The sequence below is a fragment of the Pelobates fuscus genome, chromosome 4 (assembly GCF_036172605.1).
Source record: "Pelobates fuscus isolate aPelFus1 chromosome 4, aPelFus1.pri, whole genome shotgun sequence".
In the NCBI taxonomy this organism is placed as follows: Eukaryota; Metazoa; Chordata; class Amphibia; order Anura; family Pelobatidae; genus Pelobates; species Pelobates fuscus.
In genome coordinates this window covers 89648749-89660755 of record NC_086320.1, presented here as the reverse complement: position 1 = coordinate 89660755, position 12007 = coordinate 89648749, and the positions used below count along the sequence as shown (strand labels likewise).

General features: G+C 42.1%; 1 protein-coding gene across 1 annotated transcript in view; it reads right to left on the bottom strand.

Annotated features, from left to right (window-relative positions):
• The window catches only part of NSMAF (neutral sphingomyelinase activation associated factor), a 69890-nt gene extending 64125 nt beyond the window's left edge, over window positions 1–5765 (bottom strand). The window contains exon 1 of the mRNA XM_063450414.1: window positions 5585–5765. Within this exon, the coding sequence (XP_063306484.1) occupies window positions 5585–5634 (50 nt within the window). The 5' untranslated portion in view covers window positions 5635–5765. The remainder of the gene's footprint in view (window positions 1–5584) is intronic.
• Window positions 5766–12007: the final 6242 nt, after the last annotated feature.

Below are 12007 nucleotides of genomic sequence, written 5' to 3'. Positions count from 1 at the left end.
GGATGGGCCTCTCTCCTTTTGAAATCATGTATGGGCGACCACCTCCCGTACTTGGTAACTTAAGGGGGGACTTGAGTCAGTTGGGAGAAGGAATTACCCGGCAGCAGGTTGTAGAGTTGGGTAAGACTATGGAGGAGGTACAGAAATGGGTACAAGATAGATTACCTGTGAATATTTATCCCCCTGTTCATAGTTATCATCCAGGAGACCAAGTGTGGATTAAAGAGTGGAATAATGTACCGTTAGGGCCCAAGTGGAGAGGTCCTTATGTTGTTCTTTTGTCTACCCCTACAGCGATAAAAGTAGCCGAAGTAACTCCGTGGATACATCACTCCAGGGTTAAACCAGCAGCAGTCGATTCTTGGCAAATTACAGCAGATCCAGAGAATCCCTGCAAGATCCGGTTGAAACGCACTACTCAGTCGGAGTAACGAGGAATTATTGTGGATTACAAATTTTATTGTTACAGGTGTGAGTGAGAAGGCCATAATAAAGCCTGTCCGCTTACCAACACATAGTGTATAAGCCAGGAAAGTCTCGAAGGGACACCTGTGAAGACGAGCAGAACTCCATTCCCTGCAGCCCTCACATCCTGGAAGCTGAGGTTCCATCGCACGGACGAAGACTGAGGATGACGGCGAAAGATGTGCTTTTGATTGTGTTTATTTATATGTGTTTTTATATTCAGGAAGGTAGAGGTACCGACACTCCTAGCTGTGAGGTATGCATTAAGACTACGAGAACAGGTAACCATATTTCCCAAACCCTAATTTGGCATTCACAATACGAATGTAAAGGAGAGGTATCAAGATGTAGATACCTAAATATAGACTATAGTGTGTGCCATTTAGGAGTAGGAGAACCTAAGTGCTTCAGTCCAGAGTATCAACCTCGTACAATTTGGTTGACTCTCAGGAATGGAGATCCTCAGGGGACCCTAATTAATAAGACGGTGTTAGAATCCGTACATTCTTCGGGTGTTCTGCTATTTGATGCATGTAAGGCGATATCAAGTGGTAGAAAACCGTGGAATGTATGTGGGGATCTTAGATGGGAGAGGACGTATGGGTCTAATGATAAATATATTTGTCCCAGTAGTAAAAATAAATATGTGAGTCCTAGATGCCCAAATAAAGACTATAACTTTTGTCCATATTGGTCTTGTGTGGGGTGGGCGACTTGGGGACAGACAGTAGATAAAGACATGATAGTGACTAAGTTGCCGACTAGCCCTTATTGTAAGTCTATGGAATGCAACCCAGTCCATATACTTATTAATAACCCCGACAAGTTCCTAGATAAGTATGGAAATTTATTTGGGTTTCAGATATACGGGACGGGTTTAGATCCTGGGACATTATTGTTTATCCCAGACTCATCAAGTATACCATTCCTTTTATGAAGAGATGAGTATAGATAATAAGATCCCCCATAACGCTAAAAACCTGTTCATTGACCTAGCTGAAAGTATTGCCGGTAGTCTTAATGTTACCAACTGCTATGTGTGTGGAGGTACTAACATGGGAGACCAATGGCCTTGGGAAGCAAAGGAGGTAATGTCCGGTTCTGAGGCAGTTGACCAACTAATATCTACACAAGCCGATTATCATTTGAGTGTTAGAGGTAAATCTGAGTGGAGATTAAAGACCTCCATCATAGGTTATGTTTGCATAGCAAGGAAAGGAATAATGTATAATACTTCTGTAGGAGAATTAACTTGTCTAGGGCAAAAAGCTTATGATGATGATACTAAAAATACAACTTGGTGGTCGGCTTCAAATGTCTCAGAACCATCTAACCCGTTTGCTAGATATGCCAGTTTAAAGGATGTGTGGTTTGATTTATCCATCACATCTACCTGGAGAGCCCCAGCAAATTTGTACTGGATCTGTGGTAAGAAAGCCTATTCGGAGTTGCCACAGGACTGGGAAGGGGCATGTGTGTTGGGTATGCTCAAACCATCCTTCTTCTTGTTACCGATTGAAACAGGTGAGACTTTAGGTGTTAAAGTGTATGATGTGAATCATAGGAAGAAAAGGGGACCCTTAGAGATAGGCACCTGGGAAGATAATGAATGGCCTCCCCAGCGTATCATAGATTATTATGGGCCAGCCACGTGGGCAGAAGATGGTACCTTTGGTTATAGAACCCCAATTTATATGCTCAACCGTATTATAAGATTACAGGCGGTGGTTGAGATTATTACTAATGAGACCTCACAAGCACTCAATCTTCTAGCGAAGCATAATACCAGGATGAGGACAGCAGTGTACCAAAATAGATTAGCCTTGGATTACCTTTTGGCAGTAGAGGGAGGTGTATGTGGGAAGTTTAACCTGAGCAATTGCTGTCTTCAAATAGATGACGAAGGGCAAGCAATAGCTGAGCTTACTAGCCATATGGTTAAACTAGTGCATGTGCCTACTCAGGTATGGAAAGGGTACAATCCAAGTAGTTGGTTTGGTAGCTGGTATGAGTGGTTTGGAGGGCTTAAGGCAGTGGTAGGTGGAGTCCTACTGATTTTACTGTTGTGTCTACTCCTACCGTGTCTTATACCCTTAGTAGTTAGGTCTGTGCAAAGCCTGATAGGAAGTATAGCAGAGAGGAAGGCTGCTGCACAGATAATGGCGATATATAAGTATAAGGCTCTAGATCAAGGAGAACCAATGCAGGAAGATGAGTGTTAAAAGATTCACATCATAAGATAAGTCTGGTCTGGTTCATGGTAACCTGAGGTATATGCAAACCAAGGTTAAGTGATGCCTCAAGTAATTGTGAAATATCAGAGGCATCAAAGGGGGGAATGTGATGTAATTCCAGTAAAATACAAGTTTAGCAGGCTAAGATTGCCACAAGGCATATGTATGTATATGTGTTTGTAGTATCAGTTAGTTAATTACACGTAGCTAAGATACTGTTATCACTGTACTGACCAGGTGCAGGAATGTAAGAACTGGAATTACGCGTCCCTCTCCTTTGTATCAGATGAGCCACGTGGTTAGACCGGATGGATGAGTTTAGACTCTATTTATTAAATAGGTTAAGGGTATGTGTGGGTGTAGTTAATTGTGGGAGGAGCTACAGTGCTATATAAGGAATGTACTCTATGTATTCAGTACTCAGACTTTGCTGTATTTTGGTGACGCTAGTCCCTCTGAGTCCCGATCGGTGATCCAATAAAGAATCTCTTCCTTCCTGAAGAAACCTGTGTCCATCTCTCTGTGCTTGGCTTCCGTCAGTTTCTCCGGTATCAAAACGTTGTCCTAACTTTTAGTATTAAAGTCTGCACCACCTGAAGTAAAGTAATTTTCCCGTAATTTTTGTACGTATTGAGTGATTATTGGTAGCACTGATGCGGATATTATTTCTATTGCCGATGTGCAGTCCATCAAATTCACATTCCGAGTAAGCAATCAAAGACATTTGTAAAAGGCATGTCTATTATTTAACCCTACAGTCGATCAAACTCCTGGTAAAAAGGTATACAAGTGGGTTACTGTAGCTCCATCAAAGCACAGTTATCGCTTCCTTACAGTCCTGCACTCACTAATGAGCAGCGTACTGTGAGGGAGAGATTACAGTGCTTTGCACCCACACAAGGCTGCCAAGGCCGTCCTTCCATTATCTCAGGGGTGGCATCAGGCTCCCTCAGTTCTAGTGCTCACTGCCCCCCTTGGAAAAAATAAATAAAAAGTTTATATTATATATAATATAGATAAATAAAAATAATCACATAACTTACAAAAAAAAAACAAAGCCCTCATATCATAATCTTAAAGGATCACTATAGGGTCAGGAACACAAACATGTATTCCTGACACTATAGTGTTAAAACCACCATCTAGCCCCCTTGGGTCCCTCATGCCTCCATAAATATAGCCAAATCTTACTGTATTCAAGCATGAAGCTGTAGATCTGCATGTGGTTTGTCTCAGGAAAAAAACAAGCAGTCTGCTGACATCATCAGAAGTGGTGACCTGATCCAATCACAGTGCTTCCCCATATGATTGGGGGTGGGTGAGCAATACACAAGCAATCTGACACAAAATACCCGCAACAAGCACGCCACATATTACACACAGCGAGTGCATACGCACAGACACACTATGAGGGAGGAGGACGTAGGGAGAGACCCGCTAAGTAGAGGCACCAGTATTTCTAATTAAAATTATTTTGTGTGTCAGGAGAACCAACTTGTCTTGAGGGACAGGTGGATTACCCATGAAAATAAAAAATAAAAAAGTGTGTGTGTAAAACACACACACACACACACACAACATAGCAGATATGATGTGGTGGCAAAAGGGTTAAATGAAACGTGTAAAAAAAATATATATAAATTAAATATCCTAAGGGCTCTACTTTCAGTAGAAATTTTGGATTTTGTGACGACTATTAAAATTGTAATGTCACCATGACAAATTTTGCACAGGTTTACTTTTTATTAAAAAACATGAAAAATAATAATAACAACAACTGCAATGGAGGGAGAAAAGGCTAGCTTCCCCTTGTGCTCTGCCTGAAGCAGACAAACTATGCACAGAATTAACATTAGGCAGCTCATGTGTGCTGAGAGTGCAACTAGCCTTTAAGGGGTGAAAATAACTAAAATCAAAATACCAGACTGGAGTGTCCCACTCAAAACAAAAGCCAAGCTTATAAACAAAAAGTATCCAGGAATGCAGCTCAAGACGTTTTTTAAATTTTTCTCTGCATCTTTTAAAACTGAAACATTCCTGTAATTGTTCGATAACAAAACCATTATAAAAAAAAAAAAGGTCCAAAATTATTTCCTGACAGTCAGTCATTACAAAATTAATGAGTGTCAAAAAAAATATAAAAAAAATGCAATAACAAACCGCCTTTGGTTCTAAAACTAGCAGGAGCAATACACGTGTACTACGGTCTAATGTAAATTTAGTTTAATACCTGGATGTTGTAAACTCATCTATAGATTGGAAGCTAGTACAAATGCCAACAACAACGTTTTTCCTCCCCCCCTCACAAATGTTTTACTTTTGAAACAAATACCCCAGGATTTGCAACATTCATGAATGTTTAATACAAGCACATTATAAACTTAGATCTATGGTTTTGCACAGCGTGTCATTTCTAAAAGGCCATAGTTACACATAGTTAACCCAAAATATTAAACCAATAAATAAAAAAAAAAAAAAAAAAAAGGAGCAACTGGTTAATAGTTATAGCAAAGCTCTAGGACTCCAGTTGTTGTAGATTACCACCCCCTATGTTACTCAGCATCAAACTGTATTTCCACCGATTAGGCAGAATTTAGTCCGAATTCTAAACTCTACCAAACCATAAATCCACCCATATTATAAGCAGGTTTATTAGAACACCTGGAACCCACAGCCCTATAAACTGCACCTGTTTTCCTAAACCCTTGAAGAGCAAACAGTGATACAATGTATTCTAAAGCCCTTGCAGGAAGTGGAAGTGTTCTATTTGGATTCAGCCCTTATAGGGTTACAATGAGCACATTCTATGAGTGTTGCACTCTGCTGTCATCAAACCCATGACTGTGTGATAAGGGAGATAGGGAGATACAGGGAGAGGCACTCACCTAGCCTTGGAGGACTGCTGCAATGACTGAGCCTTCTTCCAGAAAGCCATGAATAGCCCCAGGCAGTGACAGACCCAGGGAGGATGAGAGAAGAGCCAGCAACTCTGAGCTTTCAGCACACAGCAGCCTCCACTGAAGACAGGGCTCCCAGCTGTCCTATAGCTGGCTGCAGCTGCTTGAGACGCACTATAACGAAAGGACTCCTGCGATTGGCTCCAAGTTACCAGGTGCAGCTGTGTAACCCGGTGGCAATTGGATTGGACGATTTCACGACAGGAAGCTTGTGATTGGCTGTTTCTGACTTCCCGATGTGAAAGCTGGCCTACGATTGGTTGTTGGGAGAGCTGCCTAAAAAGCTGCCTCTTGGCACTGCTGTGTTTGTGCGCAGTTATCATCTGCCATAGTTTTACTGGCTCCATTTTATAAACCCTCACAGTAGTGAGATGCTCACTCAGTCACTCAGAATAGTATTAATTCTGGTGGCAATGTTACTGATAGACCCCAGTAAACAACAAATCCCATGAACGTTTGCTAGCTGTAAGGCTGGCTAAGCATTATGTGAGTTGTAGTTCAGGAATAGCTTGAGGGGGGCTACCTGGCCCACCCCTGATCAATATTAAATACTTCTCAAAATTAAAATCATGCCAGACTTGTTCACAGAACAAGGAATTGTAATGCTTTAAATCTGAAGAATGGTAAAGCTTATTCAATTTGTTTATAACTTGGCTATTGTAGCCTCAATTTTGGGATTCACTACAGGTCAGATTTTAGGGAGACCACTTCTCAATGAAGTGGTCTGGGTGCCACGCCTAGCTCCCCTTTCTTTTAACTCTGCAAGTGAAAACATTTTCTTTCCGCTGAACAGCAATGTTTTCACCGCAGGGTTCAAATGCGTCTAATGGCTGTTACTCAGGCAGCCACTAGAGGCGCTTCTGAGGAAATAGCAGAATAAAACCGTCTGAGAGACCATCTGATTGGTGTAACGTTGCGTTTTGCCATGCATGCGCACTAGCCTCACAATGCTTTATTGTGGGAAAGCACATGATTGGCTATTATCAATATCAATATTTTCACCAAAGAGGTGGGATGGTAGCACAGAGACTGACGCTGGGAGGGAGAAAAGGTATGTGAAATACCTTTTTTACTTCCTATATGTGATAACTGAATGGCCACTAGGGCATTATAGCATTAGAAATGCACATTTGTTTTCCTAATGCTACAGTGTTTCTTTAACGTCAAAAAAGATGAACTGGAACTCCTCGAAGTTAAAGGCGCACTATAGGCACCAAAGCAATTTTAGCTTAGTGAATCTATTTTGGTATATATATATATTATGCCAATGCCGTCTCACTGCTCAATTCACTGCCATTTAGGACTTAATTCACTTTGCTTATAAACACATCTCCCTGCATATGACTTGCACAGCCTTCTTAAACACTTCCTGTGAATAGAGATGTAATGTTTAAACGTCCTTTATTGCAGTCTGTTTAATTAATAATTTCTTATTTCCTGCTCTGTTACTAGCCTTCTAGGCCCTACAGGAGCTTCCTGTGTGTAATTAAAGGTCGATTTACATAGCCAAAGCTAAAAACTTCTAAAGAAGGTTAATATCTGATTGAAAATTAAATTAGTTTTTTTTCATTCAGGCTAAGACAGTTACAGGCATGGAAAGTGTTGCTAGTGCTACATAAACAGAAACAAGACTGATTTAACTTCTAAATGGCAGATATTTAAGCAATAGGACTGTAGAGGCATGATCTATACACCAAAATTGCTTCATTAAACTAAAGTTATTTTGATGCCTATAGCGTCCCTTTGACTATGCTTTCTGTTTGGCTACTATAGGCATAGGTTCAGGGCCGGCCTTAGGGGTGCGTGCTGTGCGGCCCAATATTGCGGTGGGGAGGAGCTTACCGTGCTGCGGGGCGGAGCTTATTGTACAACAGAGGCGGAGCTAAAAGTGTCGGGGAACAGCAGCAGGGGAAGCACGAAGGAGTCCCTGATTCCCCAACAACCAGTCTCCAGGAGCTGCACTGCCTTCACTCTTCCATAATGAACAAAGGTAACTATGTGTGATTGTCTGCCTATGTGTGTGTGGCTGTCTATCTGTCTGCGTGTGTGTGTCTGTCTGTCTGTGTGTTTGAGTGTCTGTCTGTGTGTGTCTGTGTGACTGTCTGCCTGTGTGTGTGACTGTGTGTGTGTGTCTGTGTGTATGACTGTCTGCCTGTGTGTGTGTGACTGTGTGTGTCTGCCTGCCTTTGTGTGTGTGTGTGTGACTGTCTGCCTGTGTGTGTGTGTGTGTGTGTGTGTGTGCGGCTGTCTGCCTGTGTGTGTGTGTGTTTGTGAGACTGTCTGCATGTGTGTGTGTGTGTGTGTATGCATGACTGCCTGTGTGTGACTGCGCCTGTGTGTGTGTGTGCAGCTGTCTGCCTGTGTGTGTGGCTGTCTGCCATTGTGTGTGTGTGTGGCTGTCTGCCTGTGTGTTTGGCTGTCTCCCTGCGTGTGTCTGTGTGTGTGTGACTGTCTGCCTGTGACTGTTTGCCTGTGTGTGTGACTGTCTGCCTGTGTGTGTGTGTGTGTGTGTGACTGTGTGCCTGTGTGTGACTGCCTTTGTGTATGTGTGTGTCTGTCTGCCTCTGTGTGTGTGGATGTCTTCATGTGTGTGTATGACTGGCTGCCTCCGTGTGTGTTTGTGTGTGTGTGGCTGTCTGCCTGTGTGTGGCTGTCTGTGTGTATGTAGCCGTCTGCCTGTGGGTGTGTGTAGCTGTTTGTCTGTGTGTTTAACTGTCTGCCTGTGTGTGTGACTGTATATGTGTCATTGTTTATGACTGTCCGTACGTGTGTGACTGTGTGTGTGTATGTGTGGCTGTCTGCCTGTATGTGTGTGTGACTGTCTGCCTGTGTGTGTGTGTGACTGTCTGCCTGTGTGTGTGTGACTGCCTGTGTGTGTGTGGTTGTCTGCATCTTTGTGTGTAACTGCCTGCCTCTGTGTGTATGGCTGCCTGCCTCTGTGTGTATAACTGTCTGCCTGTATGTGGCTGTCTGTCTGTGTGTGTGTGTGTGACTGTCTGCATGTAAGTGTGTGTGTGTAAGACTGTATGTGTGGCTGTATGTATGTTACTGTCTGTACCTGTGTGTGTGACTGTCTGCCTGTAATTGTGTGTGAATGTGTTTATCTGCCTGTAACTGTGTATGTGTGTGACTGCCTGTACCTGTGTGTTTCTGCCTGATCCTGCATATGTGACTATCTGCCTGCGTCTGTGTGCATGTAGTGGATTTGACAGTGTATATGTATAACTGTGTGCATCTGACTGTGGGACTGTATGCACATAACTCTGCAAAAATATACACCTGCATTCACACATAGGCCTAAATGCATATTTTTATCTGAATTAAATACCCATCACACACAGACAATAAACCTAGCACAAATATCACATACAACCAATACACGCATATCACACACAGTTAATACACACACACACACACTATACATGGATGACTGGGGGGGGGGGGGGAGGGGCTGTGAAGAATTTTCACACAGGGCGCCTAAAGGTCTAAGGCCGGCTCTGCATCGGTTCACTACTTTATCTTCAGTGTTGACATTCAGATTTAATCCTAAAAAATTACGTTTCTTGAATAACTCAGATATTTCCCAGTCAGACAACAGAGAGAGATTTATTTAACAAACACCAAATTGCAAATTTTGTATTATAATGGATATTTCTCAGTATTTGAGTTTGCATTTCAGATTTCTAAAACTCATGGAAGAAAAATATCTATTTTCTTCATGCAGTGCATTTTGCTTGCAATGTCTCTGCAATAATGGTGAAAACTTCATGGATTTTCCTGGGTACCACATGAAGAACGTCCCCCAAGGTCCAGTAGGAGAAGCGGCCCTCTGAAATAAAGCACCATGTGTGTCCAGTTTAAAGCAGTCTTTGTAGCACCTCAGTTTGAACCACTTTCTGTAGTGAAAACTTCTAGTGCCTTGTGTGGAATTCCAAGATGTAGTGTCTTGTGTGCCCTTGCTCCTCCTATGTCGAGATTACTAATTTTGCTGTTCAGTTCAAGCTTGAAAAACCAGCTGAGCCTCTGTCTAATGCAGTTTGGCACTGTATGCTTGGATTTTATATTTGTTTTATTCAAACAACCTCCTTTTTACCTGCTATAATAGCAGTTCTGGAAACATAACATGAGATATTGCCCAATTCTTAATAGGTAAAACAACACTAATCCTTTCTTTTCTATTTAAGGAGGCTAGTGTGCAAATGCTCTGACCTTGATAAGATTTTCGGGTACATGTCTATGGACGTTTTGCTAGGGCCGATGCCATCTGCTCATGGATTATTAAATATCTGTGGCAAAACACAGTTGCGGTTACTCTTTGGACAGCTATAGACCAACTTTAATTAAGGATAATAGGAGCAGCTGTCTTAATGCCACAGAAGCCTCCCCTTTTAATTTCTACACTGGCGGTTTTGAACAGCAGTGCAGGTGCTACGTCACACTACTGAAGCCTGGATGCTGCAGAACCTCAATAAGACTTTGAAACACCCTGCATCAGTTAATTGAAGTGTCTGCTTGATTTAGTGTACATCTAACCTTAATTTTCGTAATGACAGGAGGCAAGTATGTTGCTTATCTTCCTGTACCAACTCCAAATAGTAGCAAAGAAAAACACAGGAACAAACAACCAATCAGAAACAACCAAAATGTATATAGTTGGTGTACATATTAAGCACCTCCTCTTTCTATAAGCGATAACAGGAAACATAAGAAAAATAAACAGACATCCAAAGTCAACAAGTGAAGACATCAAAAATCTGTCGAAAAGAGGCTAGACAAAGAAGAAGGGTAAACTTTGTAGATTACTCATTATCAAGCTAATCCAGCAAAAAAAGGCAAAATAATACCAACATCCCACAATTAAGAATACATAAGCCCCGGAGGACGTTGCATATGAATGCCCCGCAAAAGGAGACAAATAAGTAGGTTTGCCCATAATTGGGACTTGGCTGACCTCATCACATTAATTGAAAAAGACCCAGTAGGGTCAATAACGTTGCTGTTTTTGCCCCAATAAAGCTGCTATTTTTTGTTATCACGGAGTGCCTGTACTGTTATTTATTCTGCATATCTTGGAAGGGAGGTCTGGCCAGCTCTGGTTTCAGAGCACCTGGGTTACTTGGTGAGTGCAGTATCCAGTAAGTCTCTACTCACCACATTAATTGACCGATTTGAACTTGCGGAGGAAAAAAGGGACAAAAGAAAATTAAAAACGGCACAGACTGGGCAGTTGTCAGGATTACAGTATGATCCAGCATGTAGAATTGTGTAACACAGAGGACTGATAGGTAACGTATCCTGGACCTTAGAATGGCCGGACTAACGTACCAAAGAATAGTCAGGAATAGCCGAGGTCAAGGGACACAGAAAAAGTGATAAGGAAACTGGTATCGCGCCACAATTTTAAACCCCATAGACTCCGCCTCCTGATCTCTGACGTCACCGAAATACGTGATTTACGTCAGTCTGGTGGGCGGGGAATAGGTAGATGAGTGGCAGGGACATCCTCAATAACATTCAAGTGTTTTTTGCTCATTTATTTATTGATTTACTTTATCCACTCTCTGCATTTTTTTGCATCGTTTATTCGGAATTACCTATTCCAAACATTTTGTTGTATGTACATAATACAACCAGCTCATTCCATTCGAAATATATATTTTTTATATACTTTACCAATATATCCTATCTTAGGATTTACTCTAACTAACATCCTCCTGCACAAACAGGGACTCATAGGGTTAACCATACCCATTCCCCAGCAGTGAGGATGTCCCTGCCACTCATCTACCTATTCCCCGCCCACCAGACTGACGTAAATCACGTATTTCGGTGACGTCAGAGATCAGGAGGCGGAGCCTATGGGGTTTAAAATTGTGGCGCGATACCAGGCCGATAAGCTCTTGAGAAAGGCGCATCAGCAGCGACGAAACGCGCGTTGAGCTTTTACCGCGACCACATGGTCTACATTTAAGTTCAGGCAGTCTAGGTATCCTGTTTGCTTTAGCTCTTAGCAAGAAAGAATTGCTCTAACTCTGATTGGGGGTTTTGGGACTTAGGAATTTGGCTAATATATAGTATCACTTTTCGCTACCTTAGCTTACCTAGCACTTAAGCTCAGATTTGAGGAAGTAAACTCACTAGGGAGCGACGATTCTTGTATGCCAAGTCTCACCTTATGAGCTTTTTTGGTGAGACTACCAACATCCTGTACCTATACCCCTTGGTCTTTCCTAATTGGGTTGACTCTAAGAGTATATTTTATTGTTTTTCTGTTACACTCAGTCATTGAGGGGACCGGCTAGTACTAAATCACAGAGTTATTCTCCTGACGATTTTTGGCCACTTACTAAG